The 21,288-nt window shown below is 45.3% G+C and overlaps 1 protein-coding gene across 3 annotated transcripts in view; it reads left to right on the forward strand.

Moving 5' to 3' along the window:
* The window catches only part of ADAMTS9 (ADAM metallopeptidase with thrombospondin type 1 motif 9), a 162,397-nt gene that overhangs the window by 132,590 nt on the left and 8,519 nt on the right, over nucleotides 1-21,288 (forward strand). For all 3 annotated transcript variants that reach the window (XM_005695759.3, XM_005695760.3, XM_013973544.2), the window contains 8 exons: nucleotides 3,573-3,746; nucleotides 6,373-6,567; nucleotides 7,929-8,061; nucleotides 8,268-8,362; nucleotides 8,478-8,572; nucleotides 8,667-8,800; nucleotides 10,618-10,709; nucleotides 15,709-15,813. In XM_005695759.3, coding sequence (XP_005695816.1) covers nucleotides 3,573-3,746; nucleotides 6,373-6,567; nucleotides 7,929-8,061; nucleotides 8,268-8,362; nucleotides 8,478-8,572; nucleotides 8,667-8,800; nucleotides 10,618-10,709; nucleotides 15,709-15,813 — 1,023 coding nt within the window. The remainder of the gene's footprint in view (nucleotides 1-3,572; nucleotides 3,747-6,372; nucleotides 6,568-7,928; nucleotides 8,062-8,267; nucleotides 8,363-8,477; nucleotides 8,573-8,666; nucleotides 8,801-10,617; nucleotides 10,710-15,708; nucleotides 15,814-21,288) is intronic.

The raw sequence follows: 21,288 nt of genomic DNA on the forward strand, positions 1-21,288 counted from the left end.
CATGTAGCCCATGGGACAAGGGGCAAACTACCCTAGTTAACCCAGGGTTGTTAGGATAGTTGCTTACTGAATCACAGGTATGCTGAATTTCAGAGAGGCTGGTAGTGTGTCTTAGATACTTTGTATAGATTTTTGTAAAAGCTATAAAGAAATTGGAGAAAAATCTTCTGAAAATTAAACTAAGCTTAGTTGAGCTTTTCCATCTGTTTTCCAGAATATTCTAGGTCATATTCCAGGACAGAGGAAAGAGTCATAGATTTTACATGGGTGGAATGGGTGATATTACTGAAAGCTAATAAAATCCTATAGTATGGGCTGGATTGCTTTCTGATTACCCAGCCCCTATACTCTGGTTAGGATTTAAAACTCCAGGAGAACACCCATGCTGAGTGATTTTCAGAGCCACTGTTGACTCATTCCAAACCACTGGGCAAGTCACTTATTTACTTACTTTGGTTATTCTGAAAGTTATATTCAAAATAAGGTTTCCCAACGCCCTTTGCCACCATTGGCAAGTAGTTTTTATGGTAGTTAAGCATTACTTAAGACCAAGGGAGAAACATCTAACAAGCAGGAAAGTAACCCTTGCTTTTCTGCTCCAGACTGTTACTTACTGATGTAGCTTAAAGTCCTATGGATTAGTGAAAATAAACAAGGACACTGGAAGGTTTAGTCCAGGTTGACTGCTCAGTAATCATGTTCTTCTTTGCACTACCTAAGTCCTGATTTCTCAGGAATTACCTTTTCTGTGGGGAGTTAAGTATGTCTTCTGCACAGATCTACACATGACAGATTAGCCAGTTTTATTTTGTGACATTCAATGGCTCATTTAGCTTTTTTTAAAATGAAGCAACAGAAACATTATTACTTCACAATGGTTCTCAGTATCCTTCGGGAGAAGAGAAATCCCAAGAACTGCTGAGTCAGAGCTGGGCTAGGCGTCAGGCACAGCTAGTCTCCTGCTCTGGTAGGAAGGGATTTGCTCCTCTATGCCCATCTCACACTGTTTGCTATTCAGATTTATGCCCCAGAAAAATTATGACTGGTTCCATACCCTAGATGTTGAGTTGGAAGCAACAGAAATTTTAAATTAAATTTGCAAATATTTGGTAAGGAGCTATCAAGACACAGCCACATACATAGCCCCTCTACTTTTTGAAAGAAGAAAGCAGCTCACAAAAGACATGGATATACCAGGTAACCCATCATTTCTAACTCCTAAGGATACACCCAAAGGAATTGAAGTCAGGTGTTCAAATTTGCATGCAAATGTTAATAGCAGCACTCTTCATAATAGCCAAAAGACTGAGACAACCCAAATGTCCATTAACATTTGAATAAACAAAATGTGGTATACCCATACAATGGACTATTCAGCCATAAACAGGAATGAAATACTGATCCATGCTCAACATGGCAAGACCTTGAAAGCATTCTGCTAAAATGAAAGAAGCCAGACAACAACAGGCCACATATTGGAAGATTCTATTTCTATGAAATACCCAAAATAGGCAAATCCATGAAGACAGAAGGTAGCTTGGTAGTTGCAGCAATCTGAGAGAAAGAGGGAATGAGGAGTGATTGCTTAATGGGTGTAGGGTTCCCTTTTGGGGTGATGTGATTTCACAACATGGCCAGTGATTACATGCCACTAAATTGTACACTTTCAAATGGTTATAATGGTAAATGGATTATGTTTATTTTCCTAACCAAAAAAAAAGAAAGAAGGAAGGAAGGGAGAAAGGAAGGAAGAAATGAGGAAAGAAAGAAAAAGAAAAGAAAGGCAAGGGGTATATGAGGTAAGACATCTCTGGGTCAAGCTGAATCCCACACTCAAATGCTTTGGGATAAGGCAGGTCATAAAAGCAAAGGAGACTTGTCAGAGACAAAAGAGAAATGGGATCTGTGACGCTCTCTAGTCTAAAAGGAGAAAGTTTAAAATATATTATGTGAACAACAATGACAGTTCACAGTAGTTGGATAAGGCCCCAAGACAACAGAGTTTATAATCCTTGGTTAAAGGAAACCTAAGCTGTCCTTGACACAGGTTGGTTACAGTACCTTTCCTATGTAATCTAGAGTCTTGAAATGTTGAGTGACACCGATGCTTTAGATAGGACAGGCTTTGGAAGACCTTTAACAGCACAGATAACTAAGGTAAAACTTCTACAGTGGGGTTTGCTCTTGGTCAAAGTAAAATGAGATAAGTAATTTGTGGTCAGCACAAAGATCATTCTAGATTGAAACATACCACTTGCTCTATGTTCTCCACATGGTTTATGGGAATAAAAAACATCTATCCTGTTTACCTCACAAAGAGATGGATAGCCTGGGATCTTTAGGCAGCTAAATCCTAGTTTATTCTTTTGAAAAATGGAAATTATAGTAGTGGCTCAATCTTGATCCCTAGCTGTCTACTTGTCTAATGTCCATCTTTGCTACTAAAATACAGCTCATCTCTGTGCTCTTTGTTTCCATTACCATTCATCCAGACCTATTATAGGGCCAGACACTTCTTAGGAAGTTGGTGGATACTGGCCAAATGATCCAGGGATGACACCAGTTCAGTCTGGAGAAGAAAAGGCTGTAGGTGCCACAGAAAAGCTATCTCAGGTGCCTGAGGGTGGTTATTTGTAGGAAACAAAACTTGTCCTTTATGCTCCCTTGGAATTAACCACTAGGACAAGAGGTTGGAGTCAGCAAAGAGATAGGCTTAGTTCTATGTTATGAAATGGACCACCTGAAGAGGGAATAACTTCCCTGACTCTAGGGGAATTTCAACATCAACATCTAGAGGCCGTATGTTTTAAAGAGATTTAGTGTTTGAGTGAGTGAAGTAAGGTTCTTTCCAAATCCAATTTTCATTCATTCACACTTTCATTGCTTCATCCTGACAGTCACTTATTGAATGCTGATCACTATGGCAGAAACAGTATTGTTGTTACCAAGTTCAAGCTCATGCTGCTTGCCACATGACATATCCGTAAATCGAGGGATGAGGTATTGGGGCAAGGAATAGCAATTTTCTGACGTGGACTAGTGTCCCAAAGAACCATCTTAACCAGAGCTAGACTTATTGGTTGTTGCAGACTTCTTGATACCAGAATTCTTTGTTCTCAGAGCTGTCCAAGTAGGTCTGGTCACAACATTCCCATAAACCTCCAATAGGACCATTGTTATTTTCTTTTAGGCAGCTTTTTATCCTTATATGAATGAATACTTTAAAGGTCAGAGCCTTGACAATGGGCTGTAACATACATTACAGGCAACATTCTTTTATAAAAGGTGCAGAGGCAGCATGGCTAAGTACAGGCAACAGAGCACAAGAGTTAGAGCCAAAGGATTTAGATCCAATATGGAGTCATATGTGTTCTTCTCAGTTATCTTGTTAAGTTACGAGGATAAAATAATGAGTTCTCTGATAATACACTCAACGATCTCCCAATCTTAAAGAGTATCTAGAAAGGAAAATAAATTATCACAATAATAAGACATGAGAAATGTCTTCCACATCACCACCTGTGGATGTGTTGCTCTCCCACATCACCACCTGTTTTGTCTGTCTGTAACAGTGCACCAAGACTTGTGGTGAAGGCTCCAGGTACCGGAAGGTGGTATGTGTGGACGAGGAAAGAGGTGGTGAGGTTCATGGCGTGCACTGTGGCATGAGCACAAGGCCTGTGGACCGTGAGAGCTGTAGTCTGCAGCCCTGCGAGTATGTCTGGATCACAGGAGAATGGTCAGAGGTATGGTCTTGGGGGTTCTGGAACCGCCTTCAGGCAGCAATGGCCTAGGGGTGGCCGACTGATGAGGGCGAGAATGGGGGAGATGCACACCCACCTGCTGGTTCTTTCCTTGAGCACTGGAAGCCCTCAGACAAGTCCCTCAGCCTTCCTGGGCTGGAGTCCTACATAGGCAAACCGGGGGAGGTCCGTGAGAACGTGTCCAAGCTCCCCTCAAGTCTAAAATTGTGTGATTCACCCCGATGTCCTGTTATTATCATTAGAAAGGAATTCTTAGAGCATGGCTATAGGTGCCCGAAGAAGGGTAAGTATAAGAAAATATCTTAAGGGACTTTCCTGGCAGTCCAGTGGTTAAGACTCTGTACAGTGCAACAGGTATGAGTTTGATCCCTCGTCGGGGAACTAAGATCCGCCATGCTGCAGGGCACAGCCAAAAAAACGAAAATATCTTAGCATGAGGGAGGCAATAAGAAATGGTGGGGACTGTGACAAACTAGCACATGGTGTGTGAAAGGAACAGGTTCTCTTCCCCTCCAGTGAAGGCCATGCAGAAATGTGGGTCCTGTGTTAGCAGAGGTGATCTTTCAGAGTCAATTGTAGGATGTTCCCCACTTTATTCCTCTCTCCGACGCCCAGCCCCCAGAGATGAGAGCCTCTTACACATCAGAACTCTGGTGTGCAAAGGATAAAGGAAGCCAGAGGCACTCAACATTTTCAGGATGCTCTTAACAGCTACTGAAGGGTATGTGTTCTTTTCAGAGCCATGGAGGCCTCTGGATAGAACTTGACCGTTTTTGGAGCTCCCTTCCATTGCTATAAAAGACTACCTCCCAGCACATCCCCCACATAAATGGGAATTTCTATTGCTCCTGTCTGGTAGGGGAAAAGGGTCTTAGCACCTGCCATCTCAGATGTTCAGCCTTTAAAGTAGTGCAGACTGAGGTCAAGGCGTGCATTTTAGATACTCTAAAATACCCACAGCTTGGACAGACACCGTTTGTAAGCCATCTACCCACGCATGACATACCTCAGACGAGCCCTGCACTCTGCTGGCCTGGTATCAGCTGCATCTTTGGGCATTTGAACAGCAGCAGCCAAAGAAGGAAGAAGTGGATGCAGAGTGTTTCCAAGTCTCGAGCCAGCTGGAAGGGAAGGCCCGAGGATGTTCTGGGTGCCTGTGGCTGGGCTGGCTCCCTCCTCTCTCTGAGACCCCATCACGGGGAGCCTTCCCCCTGGAAATGCTATAGGAGCGGCCAGCCATGTGGCTTAATGTGATAACTCAGGAGACAGCAGGAAAAAGAGACACTGGTTTTAATAGGAAGTGAGAACTGATGGAAGCTATGGTTGTTGTCGTTGTTTAGTGGCTAAGTCGTGTCTGACTCTTTGCAACCCCATGGACTGTAGCCTGCAAGGCTCCTCTGGCCACTGGATTTTCCAGGCAGGGAATACTGGAATGAGTTGCCATTTTCTACTTCATAGAATTTTCCCTGACCAGGGATCAAACCTGCATCTCCTGCATTGGCAGGCAGATTCTTTACGACCGAGCCAGGAAGATATGATCCCTTCCCCTGAGAAAAGCAAAACACACCACATGCTGCATAAAATTTCCAGGGTTCATCTGGCCCCTTCTTTGACCTTGAGAATCCTGAAACTCTTAATTTTGTGTAACATTTTTACATCAAGTGGCCAATTATTTGATGACTTTTCCCAAAAGTATCATCAAAACTAAATTTGTTGGTTAATTTCTGTTCTCTTTTTAAAACAGTATATTACATAAAGTATGTAGCTGAGGAAGTTGAACACAATCTAGAAATCTTACCAATAACCAATTAGATGTCCCGTCATGGAAGGGAGCTGGGACACCTGTGAAAAACTTCTTTTTTTTCCTTTTGTGGATTGTCTGGGTATTTTTAAGTGCCATATAATTATGGCAAAAGGCCTAAATGACTGCATGATTTAGAGAGAGAGTGAAAGAGAAGCAGAAAGGTAACGTTTAAGTCAAGATCCTGGATTGGCCAAAAAAGTTTGTTTGGTCTTTCTGCTACTACAAACCTGAACGAACTTTTTGGCCAACCCAATACATAGCCAGGGAGACAGGAAACAAGAGGGACTGAGCAGAGGGCAGATGGGCCAGTAGACCATCAAGTAGGGAAGGATATTGTCCCACAATCCTCTTTGGGCAAAGAGCCTGGATTTTACACAGAGGGCGTCTCCAGCTCTCTCTGTATCTCACTGGGTCACTTCTCAGATGCAGTCCTGGTAGGTTCAGAAAAGTGTGATTTGTTCACCCTTGTAGAGCTGTGGATGCTGTAAGTGGACCCAAAGACAGCCAGAGCGCCTCCCCCATCTGCTTCTCCCCTTGAAAATCCAGAGCAGGGGCTTGAGGTGCCCCCAACGGGGGACTGTTTGGGGGCGAATATGCAGTAGCAGTATGGAGCCTGGAAGGCTGCTGTAGGGCTTGCGTGTCCCCTGAGTGCTGTGGGCTGCTGCTTGTAGTGCATAAGAAGCTAATAAAGAGAGCTCTCTGCCCCATTGTCGCGGGGTCAGTGTTCGACGTGGAGGTCAGGGCCCTATTGTGGCTGCCTCCAGGCCCTGCTCCAACCTCTGCTCTCTACCCGCCTCTTCCCAGTGCTCAGTGACCTGTGGAAAGGGCTACAAACAAAGGCTGGTCTCCTGTAGCGAGATTTACACCGGGAAGGAGAATTACGAGTACAGCTACCAAACCACCATCAACTGCCCAGGCATGCAGCCGCCCAGCGTCCAACCCTGCTTCCTGCGAGAGTGCCCTGTGTCGGCTACCTGGAGAGTGGGCAACTGGGGGAGTGTAAGTAGCCAACTGGGCAGTCACGGTGGCAAGCTGCTGGATCTCAGGTCCCGACTCAGACATACCTTGCCTGAGCTGTCCTAAGTGACTGCCTCCCAGGAGAGCCCTGGGAGAGAAACAGGAGTTAGCATCGTGAAATGGGCTGATAGGGAAAGAAGGCTTCTCCGATTGTTGGGTCTGGTGCTTAGAGCAGGGGCCAGGGGGTGGGGGTGGCTAGCCCTGAAGCCAGACAGCCTCCAGCTGATTCTTGGTTCTGCTGCTTCCCAGTCGAACAGCCTTGGTGGTGGTTGTTCAGTCACTCAGTTGTGTCTGACTCTTTGCAACCCCGTGGACTGCAGCCTGCCAGGCTTCCCTGACCTTCACCATCTCTCAGAGCTTGCTCAAATTCAGTCCATTGAGTCAGTGGTGCAATTCAGCTATCTTGTCGTCTGTCATCCCCTTCTCTTCCCACCTTTGATCTTTCCCAGCATCAGGGTCTTTTTCAATGAGTTGGTTCTTTGCATCAGGTGGCCAAAGTATTGGAGCTTCAGCTTCAGCCATCAGTCCTTCCAATGAATATTCAGGACTGATTTCTTTAGGATTGACTTGTTTGATCTTTGAATAAGGTGCCAAATGTTCGAGTCTGTTTCCTCCCCTGCAGAATGGGTTATGAAGATGAAATGAATATTCATGCATAAAAACCACTTGGGTTATAATGACACCTTTTTAAATTCCACGTTTGACCACAATTTAAAATTAAAAAGCACCCAGAAGTCTTGTCTTTTCCCTAATAAGGGTTATAGAAGTGTTCACTGTTGTGGCTTCTGTTGCTAAGAAGCCTGTTTGTCCCTCTGGATCAGGAATTCTTGGTTGCATTAGGATTACAACAAGTAAGAATATTTGAAATTGAAACTGCCGTAGAAAATTGCCCTAGCCTCCTGGCTGCTGACTATGAGACTTTCACTGATGCGGAGTGATGATCAGGCAGAAGTTTGGGACCAGTTGAAAGTGGTTAAGGTTTCAATCATGGATCCACCATGACCTTAACCAAGTTTCCTCACATTTGAGCCCCAATTTTCCCTCTGTAAAAATAGAATAACACTAGTACTATCTCATAGGGTGATTGCAAGGCTTAGATGAGAAAATTATTAATTTCTCATATGCTTGAATACCTATGTAGGTACATAAGTACATATGTACGGGCATGCATGTAGAAAACTTAGCACAAAGACTGGCTCATACGAAGTGCTGTCCAAGTATCGGGTTTTTGTTTTCAGCAGCACGGGGGTTCTGAACAAGCCTCTAAGCTCTGAGCTCCATGCCTCGGGAAGCCCAGTCCCCCAGGTTCCGCAGACCCATCACTGACCCTGCTCTGCTTACAGTGCTCCGTGTCGTGTGGCGTGGGAGTGATGCATAGGTCTGTGCAGTGTCTCACCAACGACGACCAGCCCAGCCACTTATGCCCTGCTGACCTGAAGCCGGAAGAAAGAAAAACCTGCCACAATATCTATAACTGTAAGTCAGCCAACCAAAGCCACCTTTCCGGAGCTTGAGGAGCAGGTCTCGTTGTTGATGCGCTTGCCTGCCCTTTTCTGGAATAGAGAGTTTATTTTTGAGACATTGGCCCCCACGCTGACCAGTGTGCACGTGAATAATGTAACCGGTCCCATTGGCAGCCACTGCAGACTCACAGCTCATGCTCATGGATTTGTGTATTCTAGGCGAGTTGCCCCAGAACTGCAAGGAAGTGAAAAGGCTGAAAGGTGCCAGCGAAGATGGGGAATACTTCCTGGTCGTCACAGGAAAGCTCCTGAAGGTACTCGTCCGAGCTCAGTCATTATTCCTACGCTGCTTTCAGAGCCAGCAGCCCTGGCTGTCATAGGCCCGTTTCCGAGCCTGCCCTGGCAGGTTTTGTCTGGTCTGTCTTTCAGGTCTTCTGTGCAGGGATGCACTCTGACCACCCCAAGGAGTACATGACCCTGGTCCACGGCGACTCTGAGAATTTCTCTGAGGTTTACGGGCACAGGTAGGAGAGCTCCAAGCTCAGAAGAGCCCGGACCACCTGAAGACCCCTAGAAACGCCTCCCCATCCTCACCAGAACATTCTCTCTGTCATATAGGTTGCACAACCCAACCGAATGCCCCTACAATGGGAGCCGACGTGATGACTGTCAGTGTCGGAAGGACTACACAGCAGCTGGGTTCTCCAGCTTCCAGAAGGTCAGAATAGATCTGACCTCCATGCAGATCATCAGTAAGTCCCATAGAACATTCCAGGGCATGTGTCCGTGGGTCTTTCCATTCAGGCCATGACACATCCTGCTCAGGGGTTGGGCTGAGGCCCAGAGGGTACGAAATGAACTTACGATCCAGGGATGACAACCCTGGTCTAAGCTGCCTGAAGGTGGGGTTTGCTCCACCTTTGATCACTGTGGTCCCCCCTGTGCCTGGAAAGGGCTGAGCAGTGGGCAGTGCTCCATCAGATTTGTGACGAATGAACGGAGGAGACAGAGGCACATTAAAGGGGTGCCATCATAGTGGGGAAGTCAGGGCAGCATCTCCCAAAACATGACATCATGGTTGAGACCTTAAGGCCAAGTGGGAGTGAGCCAAGTACTGAGTTAGGCAGAGCAAGCATGGGAGCAGAAATTCTGAAGAAAGAAGTTTTAGGGAGCAGATGCAGATTCTGAAGCTATGAAATTCATGTAGCAACATTCACCCCACCCTGGGCTACCACCAGCAGTGTATACACACGGGCACATGCGCACACACATGCACACGCGCGCATATACACACACACACACACACACACACACACATATGAGCATAAAACTAATTTGCTCTGATGGCTGATTTACGGAAGAAAAATGGAGGACAGAATTACCTATTTTTAAAACCAGCCTGCCTGTGGGCTGATTTCATACTCTGGCCGACACTACATTTTTGTTGGGGACATTAATCATAGGAGTGGTAAAAGACAGCTCAAATATCCCAACCCATTCCCTCAAATGGATGGAAAACAGAAATAATGAATAATTAAGTTTTCTTCATTAACATTGTTCCTGTAAGCTTGCCTTGCTTTCCTTTGGAGGTAGATTACACTTGGTTTGTACCAAGATATTTTTAATTGCCTTCAGCCAGACTGATGAGGGCTAAGGGCAGAGTCTGCAGTTTCCCACTTAAATACTGCCCCAGCTGAGACCCAGAGCTTCCTGGTGCTGAAGCTGGAAAAAGCAGGATGGGGGACTCAGATTTCCCTCCCACAAAACTGCAGAAAAGATTGAGGCCTTCTCTTGGTATTCCCAAAAGACAAAGCAGAAAGGTTTAAAAAGCTGCCTCCGGTCTCCAGTCCCCACCAGATTTTGCAGGATTCTCAGTCTGTCTTCTCCCAAGCCGCCTTCCCCATTCTCCCAGCTGTTCTCAGGACCTACACGAGGGTTAAAAACACGAGCATTGTTTTTATTGGCTTTTTAAAAAACTACAAGTTAGCCCCAAACTTGAGAAACTGCCATTAATATTTTCAAGATGTGGGTTCTAATTGCTCCACATTTTGGCAACTAGACTGCCTGGGCCACAGGAGGACAGCTGAGCCTTGGGGAGGAACTGCTAAGTAGCTGGAAATGCTCGCCTGGCTGATTTCCCCAGTCCTGCAGCCTCCGAGGCGGCCGCCGCCGTCTACAGGAGGTTCACAATCATCCAATTACACTGCATTTAAGCGAGGTGATTCACACATTTATTTATATAGGAATTGAGTCCAGAGTCATCTGAAACCCCTTTTGTTGGCTTCCATACTGTGAGGAGACAGACAGTGCTGGTAAAACCCAGGGAAGGAGGCTCTCGGAACCACAGATATAGTGCCTGGGGGAGCGGGGAGCAGAGCAAGTGTACATCTGGATCCATTTGCTCACTAATCATATTTTGGATTTTTTTTTTTTTTAATTTCCCATACCCTCTTGTGACTTCTCTAACTCTTCTTCTTCCCTTCTGTCTCCTTGTTAATATCTTGTCCAAACTCTTTCTCCTACTCTTCACCTTTCCCCTCCCTTCAACCCTTTCTCCAAAACCCCACAGCCACTGACTTACAATTTGCCAGGACCAATGAAGGACATCCCGTCCCCTTTGCCACTGCTGGGGACTGCTACAGTGCCGCCAAGTGCCCACAGGTACGTGCCAGGGACACCAACCCACTGGCCCCAGGGATCCACACCCTACCCTGGCCACCCCACCCCCACCCTGGGCTGCATCTGTTTCTGCAAATGTAATCAGAATGGCAGCCCTAGCTCTGCAAGGCAGTTTGGCCACCTGTATCCAGGCCTCACAGATGCTCCCAGCCTCTCAGCTCCTAGGGGTGCTTCCTAAGGAAATGGTCACGACCACGAGCCAGACTTCTGCAATTCAGCAAAATGCATCAGTGATCATGGTAAAAACTTAGAAACAAATCAGATATCAGATGGCAAGCTTTGGTTAAACAAACAATGATGTTGGTAAATGTTTAATGATTGGCTCTCCAAGGGATGGAGGCAGGGGGAAGCAGTGGTTTGTAGCATTTGCCCATTTCTGGGGTGTCAGTTTTCTCCCTGACTGGTTTCAGGTCATCAGTATCCTATCACAAATAGGAGAGTTAGGGAGAGATGCACACGGTTGTCTCTCAAAAGGCAGTACAAGCAGATGCCAACACTCTGCTGTCAGACATTAAAAATTCTGAATATTGCATGACACAGAAAAACTGTCAGTCCAGTTTCCGCTGTATAAGTGTGCAGTGTCTGGACCAAGAAGTGCAAAGCTGTCTCCTGAATTCTGTCTCCAGCAGAGCTGCTGAGTGGCACTTACCCATTCGACAGTTGCGCAGGTTTTTGCCTCCTTAGAGGTGTGGCTTGTTCATTTGACTTGCCTTTTGAAACAGGCTGTTATAATCATCCTTGGCTCACTTTGCCAAGTAGGCATCAGTTTTTGCCAGAGGCTTCTGCAAGGAGAGGGCAGGACACACGTAATGAATTAGGTGATTCTGGACAAAAGAACCTGGCCCCGGTTTTTTTGCTGGCTTACATGAGGTCTTTATAAAGCTGTTCTCAAACTCCATGTTGGAAATCTTCGTGTTGCTGTGAGCCTTCATAGGTTCTAGGAATTGGGACTGGGAGATGCTCAGAGTGCCAGCCACTGCCTCCCCAGGATGCATTTACACACAACTAGAGACCATCCAAAGACAAACACATCTGAATTTTCTTTTAACGATGTGTTTTCTCAGCCCCAAGCTTTAGAAAGTATTGCTAAACATTTTAGAGAAGTGAAAAGGAAGCTCTCAGGGGAGAAAGAAAATAAACAAAGGACAGAATGTTAAAAGGGGCCTTTTCTCCATTACCCAGGAATTGAAAACTTTTGAAGTGCGGTTTCTTTAGAGCACTTGATGACTTCAAACACCCCATTCCTATGGGTTGCATTTAACAGCTTATAGATTGGCCATCCCTGCCCTTTTCAAATGCCTCAGGATTTTCTTGTTTCGATATGTGCATCTTTGGGGAAACTTAAGTAAATGAGAGGTAATTTGCATTCGATTATTTTAATAACTCAGAGACAAAGGAACTGATTGATTTGCTAAATCCCGACACTAATGTAGTTGCTAAGTGAGAAAAGCAAAGCCAGTGAGAGGCTAACTTGTATTTTTTCCAGTCCATTCTTCAAATCGTATCAGATACTTTTAGAATTCAATTCCTTAGAAGTTTATTGAGCACCAACTATGCTGATGAAAGGTGGGAGTTTTTCAAATCACTTTTCCGGGGAAATGCCTGTAGAAAGCAGAACTATGCAAACTACTCGAGCCCTGCTTGTCCTCTCATCTGTGACTGCAGAGATATCAAAGCAGAGCGATGCTGTTTTTGACAGTCTGCTTCTTTTTCCTCCTCATCCACTGCTGTTGCTTTAAGGATCTATGTGTCATTAAGGGTGGGTCCCCCAAGAGCCCTTGACTCAAGATGCAGCCAGAGTGTATGTTGTTATCCTGATCACAGTGCATGTGGCGTTATTATTACTGATGCTGGTGTTATGAGTGTCTGCTGAGTGTTCACTACACTTGAGATACTGTGCTCAGCATTTCTAAATCAGTGTAGCATTTAATCATCCACAGCATCCTGTGAGAATGCTCCCTTTTTCCAGAGGAGGCAGCTGAGAGGTGTGGAGAGGTCAGGTAACTTATCCAAACCCACGCTAGTGCTTGGTAGAGGCCAGATTTGATGCCAGTACCTCTGAGTCCGAATCCATGACAGCAGACATGTCTGGCTGATCCTGTTTTCAGACAAGACTTGTACAGCATGCACCCTTGTCCAGCAGAGAACAAAACCTCCCTTTGTCAAAGCTACATCTTTTGCTGACCTTTCTGGAATATCTAGTGTATTCATGCCTTAATCACCTTTACTCTTAAATCAGCAACAGGAGATAGTAGCTAAAACTCTCATGCCCTTTAGACCCTGAAGATAAGGCCTGTGGAGACAGAGATATTGTGAACTGGAGCTGGAAAGGACAGTAGGTCTACACTCCACTGATGACAGGCAACTTTCAGAGTGCTAATTATCAACTAGGATGCTGGCTAAAAATGCAAATCCCTGACCCTGAAAGGGCCAGAGAGAGAATAAGAACAAAAACCAGTTTATCACCTGCTCTGAAAGGGCAGATCTAGCCAGCATGTAATCCGCTCAGCTACGTGCTCAGACACTGAACCCGGGGATCAGCCTGACACATCCTGGGGCTAGAAGTCTGCTCCTTCTAAGGACTTTGACGTCAAAGCATATTACGTCTGTCTTCTGAGATGTAGGCTTTTCAGGCAGTCTTCATGGGAAACAGGATAAGGAAGGAAAGAAGAGGGTGTCCTTGCCAATAGTGAGGTCTGGGCATTGTGATCAGTGTGGATGCCCTCTGCAGGGGAGGGAGGTTAGGAAAGTAAGAATTGGCCAGGTGGGCTAATGCAGCATCCAGAAGCCAATGTCTAAGGAGGCTAGGCAAGGAGGGTTTTGAGCATCCGGTGTGACCACAATCACAGATACCTGGGTATTGAAGTCACTCAACATGACAGCCACTAACACCTGTGTAGTACTGTGATAAAACAAGTTCCAAAAATATTGTAAGACGCCACCTACTCTCTGGCAGGTAATGGGTTAGGTGTGTCAGACCTGTAATCTGTCTTGTTTCCCATTTTACAGGTGGCCTCAGGAAGGGCAAGCCGTTTGCCCGAGATCGCACTAAAGGCAGAAGTGTCAGGATTCTAGGACAAATTCCTCCCCCTGACCACAGCATGACTGATGTTTTGGGCTGGATAATTCTCTGTTGTTGGGGACTAGGCTGTGCCTTGTAGGATATTTAGTAATAACTCTGGTCTCTCTGCATCAGCTGCTGGTGGCTCACACACCCACCAGCTGTGACAGGGCACCCCAAAAGGTCTCCTGAGGTTGCCAGATTTCCCGTGGGGGCAAAAAATGTCCTCTGATGAAATCCACTGATTAGACTGCACTAAATCCTCCCTTCACCTCTGTGAATAGGGACGCTCTTTGTTCCCAGTGTGCAGACGTAGGATTTAAGGCCCCTAAAGAGTTTAGCATTTATGGAACCAACATGGAGAGCAAACCTCCAAGTTACACCTGATCCTGGAAGTCTTCATGGAAGAGCTAGGATGTGATATTGATATTTATTAAGACTATATCAGGGTTTTCTGATGGCTCAGCTGGTAAAGAATCTGCCTGCAATATGGGAGGCCTGACTTCAATTCCTGGGTCAGGAAGATCCCCTGAAGAAGGGAATGGCAACCCACTCCAGCATTCTTGCCTGGAAAATTCCATGGACAGAGAAGCCTGGCAGGCTACAGTCCATGGGGTTGCAAAGAGTCGGACATGACTGAGCAACTAAGCACAGCAAGACTATATCAAGTGCCTCGTCATATGTTACAAACCATAACTGATATAAATAGGCAAAGCAATGCCAAGTCCCACCCCTCAATAAGCTTACTGCTGTATTGGAGAGAGAAAACTAGCACTCAGAAAACAATAAGAAAATGCAGGACTAATACCAATATTTTTGAATATCTGTTAGGGACCAGCCATACAGTCCTCAGCTAATTTCATTTAGTCCTCACTATACTACTCTGAGGAAGGCACTCTTCTTATTACCTTCCATTTTACAGATGAACAAACTGAGGTTCCTACAGGGTAAATCATCTGTCCACATAAAAAAGCCGACTTTACACTTAGGTCTGGTTAGGTGTGACCCTCCACCTCACTACTCTCTTTGATGTATTTAAGACCGTTTTGACAAAAAACTGTATCCTAAGGCTCAGACAGGAAGCTTTCACCCACTGTCTGCAGTTCTTGCAGAAAGCACACTTTTTACTCCCAAACTGCTCATGAATCTATTTAAGATGCCTTTGTGGAGTCATTTTTGCAAGAGAGAAATACACAGAGACAGATGGAGAAGGCAAGAAAGGCTCTCTGCTGCCCTGTCTCCTTGGAAATAAAAATGGAAACACCCGAGGCCACGCTTGGAAAAAGAGTCCCACAGCGCAGCTGGGAGGTGTGGATTCCCTGGGCCTGGAAGCTTAGCTGGTCCCTACCTTGGTCCAGCGCAGGCCGCGCGCGCCCTCTGCAGGCTAATCCCGAGAACGCGCCGCTCCTTTGAAGTCTCGCCCCGCTGGGCTTAGGACTCGGCGTGCTCAGCACGGTGGGGAGCTGAAGCCCAGGAAGCTTTGGCAGCGAGATCTTGTTAAAAAAATTATACTGTGGCATTTTGTTCCTGTAGGAATCTGATAATTGCGAGCAACATCAGGATTGCTGTGTTAGGGACGCAGAATAGCGGTGGTTGAGAGCGAGGACTTTGAAGTTAGGAAAATGTGAGTTGGGCTTTTAGTGTCTCCTGGAGAAGTTAATCACCTTCGCCAGGCCTCCCTGTCCCCATCTGTGAAGAAAATCCCCTTCAGATTGCTCTTGCAAGGATGGATGAGATGATGCATGTAAAGTGCCTCGTTCAGAACTGCCCCCCACCACCACCACTACAAAGAACCCTCAGTCATTAGTTAGCTATCATAATGAATTAATATCTTTCTCCAGGTTACCTTTTTATTGTGTGGGACCTTTGCTCAGGATGTCACGTGGACTAAAAATCTTGTTCACTGGCCATTTATTCCAGGGTCGTTTTAGCATCAACCTTTACGGAACCGGTTTGTCTCTAACTGAATCTGCCAGATGGATCTCCCAAGGGAATTACGCCGTCTCTGACATCAAGAAGTCCCCGGTAAGGGTCCCCATGGCTTGGAGGATGAGTTCTATTTTCTCCTCCTCTTTCTTTCCCTCTAAGGCTATGGTGCTAAAGGAACTTCCTCAAACCATTTTACAAAGTGTCAGGAAGAAAATTGAGGACATAAATGGAAGGTTGACGCGTGGACAGGTGAGTGGAGCAGAGTCTTGCTTACCCTTCTGATGAATGCTTCCCAGAGATGTGAACCTGAGTACCACGGGAGCAATTAGAAGGATGCCTAACCAGGAAGCCGAAAGCACTCAGCAGCCTCTAAGGGCGCGTGTGGTTCAGATATCTTGCAATTAATTAACCAACATGCAATTAACCTACGCGAGCTTAGGGACGGTGATGTCTGTTTCAGAAGAAATGAAATAATACAAAAGGCTGGAAAAAGGAGTCATTCATCAGGAGGGTTTCTGGAGAATGAGAGAAAAACTCACAGGCTCTACAAGTCAGTTCTTCTTGCTCTAAAATCTAGCTGTTCACGGTGGATCACCCCAGGGCACCCGAATTACCTGGGAGCTTGTTGACAATGAAGATTCTGGGGCCCCAGAGCTTCTGAGCAAGACCTACAGCTGAGCAAGCTCTCAGATGGACACTCTGAATCCGCTCTGCTCTGCGTATGTTGCTCAGCCTGGGGGTATGTTAGAGTCACTTGGGAAAGTTTAAGATGCATGTAGCTGGGCCCCATCCAGATTCACTCAAAGGGAATCTGTGACAGGGGCAGAATTTGAAATTCCCCAGGGGTGTCTCATGTCTAAGGTGGGGCAGGAAGCGCTGCCCTTTCCAGCCAAGAAGTCCTGAGGACGAGGGGCAGGAGCTGACCCACAGGCAAACAGGAAACTTACAAGGGGTGGCCTGTGGCCCCAGTCCTGCCACAGCTGTGACCTCTGTCTCAGGGTCTCCTCAGAAAAGTAAGTAATGGAGAGAGAAGAAGAGGACTAAAAAGTGGGGTACTACTCCAAGGTGAGGCTGCCGACAAAATGCAGGATGCCCAGTTAAATTTGAATTTCAAATAAGGAAGATTTTTATTTATTTACTTTTTTACTATAAGCACATCTAAAACATTGTATGGGACATACTCTTTTTTAAAAAAAAAAATGTGTTTATCTGAAATTCACATCTGACTGAGCATCCAGTATTTTTATTTGCTAAACCCTATCAAAATCTGAATGTAAAGAAACAGCTCAATCAGCCTGCTTCCACCCAGGAAGAGAAGAAACATCAATTATAATGTTCCAGGAATATTTCAGAGGGTTTTTTTTTTTAGCTTCAAGGGTTAAATTTGTGTCTTTGAGAAAAAAAACAAAACAAAACTTTTCTCTGTGAAAGTCAATTAACTCCTTCAATTCTGATTTATCTAAACAGCTATATTGATTGCTTATAATTTAATCATTAATTCTTTTGCTTGTACTGAAAGAAAGAGAACCAAGAGCATACTTGCTGTGCTTTACAGTGGGCCTAGGAATTATGTTCTTATGTTCTACTATATATTATGTTGCAGTGACCAAGAGAGACAAAAAAAATGCATGGCCTCAAACAGGGTCCTACTTAAACCATGATTATGTAGAAAACCATATATGTAAAGTGTTGAAACTTTAGTTTCAATTTTGTTAGTGTCATTGCACTGTTCAGCCAGAACCTAAAAATAATTGCAGCCTGGAGCGCCACCTGGTGGAGACAATGATCACTGCCCTGCCGAGATGGGCTGATTGTTCCCCTAGCCTTCAGGGGAGGTTCCGCCTGTGCTGAAAGAAATTGGTTTCACAATTGCCTGTCAGAATTATTTTTTTTTTTAAATCTTGGTGTTCCATGACAGCTCAGAGAGACAGCTCAAAATTAGTCTCAAGGGTCTGTCGAGCACTCCTTATTAATCCCCATGAGCCAGAACTAAGCAATCTGTAGCTCCTAGCAGCCCCCAGAAACGAGGCTTTGTGTGCCTGACCTGCTGTGTGGTCCACAGAGCAGCATCCTCTAAGGATGCTGCATGAAAATAGGCTTCCACAGCCCAAGACACTTGGGGAAAACTGTATATTTATTTCCTTCTGTAAGAGTCACAGTAACTAACCATGCGTGTATTGGAAGCTGGAATAAAGTGTACAGGAAGGAAACCTGTGTGGTTCTATTGAAGCCAGCATTTCCCTAAATCAGTGGTTCTCAAACTTGGGCCAGGACTTGCTAAAACACAGCCAGCCTGGGGAGGGGCCTGAAATGTACATTCCCAACAATTTCCCAGGTGATGCTGATGCCCTGGTCTGGGACCACGTTTTGAAAACCACTGACCTACGTTAAACCAGTCACAGGGCCTTCTCTTCAAAGTCAGACCTTAATTTCCCCAAATTACCATTGTTCCACACAACACACTTTGAAAGCCTGTGTCACAGCCTGCTCCCACCTTGCCTTACCACTGTCTGAGGGGCTGAAGCCGGTCTGCTCTGTTTTGCACAGATCCTGGCCAGTCCTGGTTGACCCTCCTAACAGCCCTGCTTTGCTTCAGTCCTCTCATCTTCACGCTTCACTTTCTTTCACTTTTCTGCCGGGAGCACCAGAAGGCAAAATACAATGGAATCCTCCATTTTCTAAACCTGCTTGGTGATAAAATGTTTTTTCCCCCAAGAAAAACTAAAGGAAAGCTCTAGTCATTCAGGGTAAGACTGAATTACCAGAACCACTTGTAGGATGGGTACACGGTCTCACCAACAGGAACAGACCTGGTGAAAATAAGTCTCAGTGTCAGGTTCATTATTGGCTGCCTGTATGTGAGTAGTGGGAAGAATTCTATTTTTTTTTAGTGATAAGGATTTTTGTTATTGAAATAGCCTCTGTTACTGAAAGCGCCTCTGTTTACTGGACAGTTTACATGCATTCAGTCTCATTCCTCCAGGTCGCTCATTGAATTCTTGGGAGAGCACTGAAATCAAAGAAGCCACAGACTATAGAGGTTAAACCTCCAGGCCCTTATGTCAGATCGCCTGACATGCTTTTACCAGCTCTGCCATTGTGGCAAGTTATCTAACTTCTCAGGGACCTCAGTTTCTTCATCTATAAAATGGGCATCACGGTAGTCTTACCTAGTTGGGTTCTTGTGGAGCAAAAATGAAATGGGGAGATAAAGCTGTTTGCATGTCACTGGACAGGCAGCAGGGGCCCAGTAAGTATTAGCTGTTAATGTTATCACATGTTCATAGGCCTAAGGCTTGCCATAAGGTTGCAGAATCGGTCACGGTGGTGAAAGATGCAAGCTTGCTTGTGATAGGAGGCTGGGACTGCAGCCTGAGCAGAGGCTGAGCCTGGACATGGCTGGTACCCACCATACCATGTGGCTTTTGTCTACACGGGCCCTTCCCCACCCAGGACTGAGGCACATGAGACACCTCCTGGTCCAGGCATGGGCTTCTAGACAAATGCTTTGAGTGTACCAAGTTTCTGCTCTGTGGGTGAGCCAGACAGAAAGCGGGGAACTTGGCCCACCTGTAAGACTGGAGAGAAAAGGTTGGCATTCTAAGCTCCTCTGCCAGTGAGATTCTGTGCTTCCCCAACTCACGAGTGCGCTCAGGATGTGAGAGGATCCTTAGCCCCCATCGGGGAGAGTCCCCCCTGCCAGCACTGCCCCCACCCCGAAAGATGCCCATTCTCAGAGCTGCTGTCTCGCCTTCCGTCCTGGAGGCGGTTCCAGAATGGCCCTCAGAGCCAGGCACAAAGAAGGCAGGCTCCTGTAAGCAGGTGGGAGGGGTGTCCGTGAGTCTCTGTGCTGCCCTGTGTTCCTAGGGGATGGGACAGGGTCTGAGAGGAGCTGGGAGCCTGTGTTTCTGAGGGCTGGGTGCCTGGCCCTGAGGCCTAACCATCACTGTTGTTCTGAGGGAAGGGCTCTAAATCCAAATTAAAAATTAACATTGTATTACTGTATGGGAGATGAACTCAGTTCCTGTCTTTTTTTAATCTTTCAGTTCATTTACAACCAATGGAGTTTAAGTAGCATGAGATAAATGTGTGTGTGTGTGTGTGTGTGTGTATGTGTGTGTAGCAAGCAAAGAATCAGTTCTCTTTTATCTACCATAAGCTGCGTCCTAACCCACAATTCATTTGTGAAAATTCAATTATCCACCAAGTATAAAAATCATACATTTAATACAGACAAATGGAGTGAAACTACCTTTTATATATGTGTACATTTTATTCTGTATGATCCCATAGAAGTTAGATATTTATACATTGTGTGTGTGTACATTTGTGTATGTGTGATTAGGAATTTATTTGGGAAAAAAACAAATACTGTTGTTTTTTTTAATGGGCAGTTTCACTCCCAGCAGGTCCAAAGAAATGTAAATAAGCACACTTTAATCAAAGATGTGCTGGCTTTCCTGAATTACACGAATCAACCTCCCTTGGTCATACTGACCGCAGAAAGCAGAGAAAAGAGTGAAAAGTATGAACTATAAACTGTTCCTAATGGAACACAGAGTCACTCATTTTAATTATATGCAATAGCTCAAACTCTGCTAACAAAATATTTGTTGAAAAGAGATTTTTAGAGGACCTGCTTTAGTGGAGAAATAAAAATGATTTACAGTTAATGTTTCATTGTAAAAGAGTGGATACTTCAGAAGTGCTGAAAAACATACCTTTTTGTCTGAAATAGTCACTGTTTCCATGACAATCATGTTTATGCTGTTTATTTTCCCAGTACATATATTTTCTACTCTGTACTAGAAATAAGTGTTAGTTCAACCTGTACCTAAATGACATTGATGGAGTCCTAGTTAGTGAAATAACGTGAACATTGCCGAGCGAGTATCAGCGATTTTATAATTACCCAGACTATTCCTTATCTCCATGAGAACAGGCTGTGATGGAAATTCACACATTAAAAAGCGCCATTATAACAATGATCACTAATAACTGAGCACGTACATTAGGCCAGGCGCTATTCTGGGCACTTTTTATGCTTTCTTACATTTGTAGCAAACCTATAAGGGGAGATTTGTATTATCCCCATTTTACAGATACACCAGAAAACTGAGGTTTAAAGAGGTTATTTAAAGATACGATGCAAGTCTGAGGCAATCTGATCTCTGCTGCTGGGGAAGGAAGACTTTGGGTGAAAAAAAAAAAAAGCTTTAATGAGACAGAAGGCATTTCTACTATGTCAGCATCCTTAAGGCCACCAGACCTATATACTTCAGCCTAGGGGAAAAGTTCCTGGCTAGAAAGCCAGTTTATCTGGCATCAGATCTAGTTGATGATGTCAGACTAGCTCCAGACTAACATGGGCCCCTAAAACCAAGACCCCGTGGGGTGATAGAACTCAGTCTTCCAACTTATTCTTGTGCATGCATGCTTGGTCACTCAGTCATGTTTGACTCTTTGTGACTCCTTGGACTGTATAGCCCGCCAGGCTCCTCTGGCCATGGGATTTTTCAGGCAAGAATACTGGAGTGGGTTGCCGCTTCCTCCTCCGGAGGATCTTCCTGA

This window comes from Capra hircus, chromosome 22 (assembly GCF_001704415.2).
Source record: "Capra hircus breed San Clemente chromosome 22, ASM170441v1, whole genome shotgun sequence".
NCBI lineage: Eukaryota > Metazoa > Chordata > Mammalia > Artiodactyla > Bovidae > Capra > Capra hircus.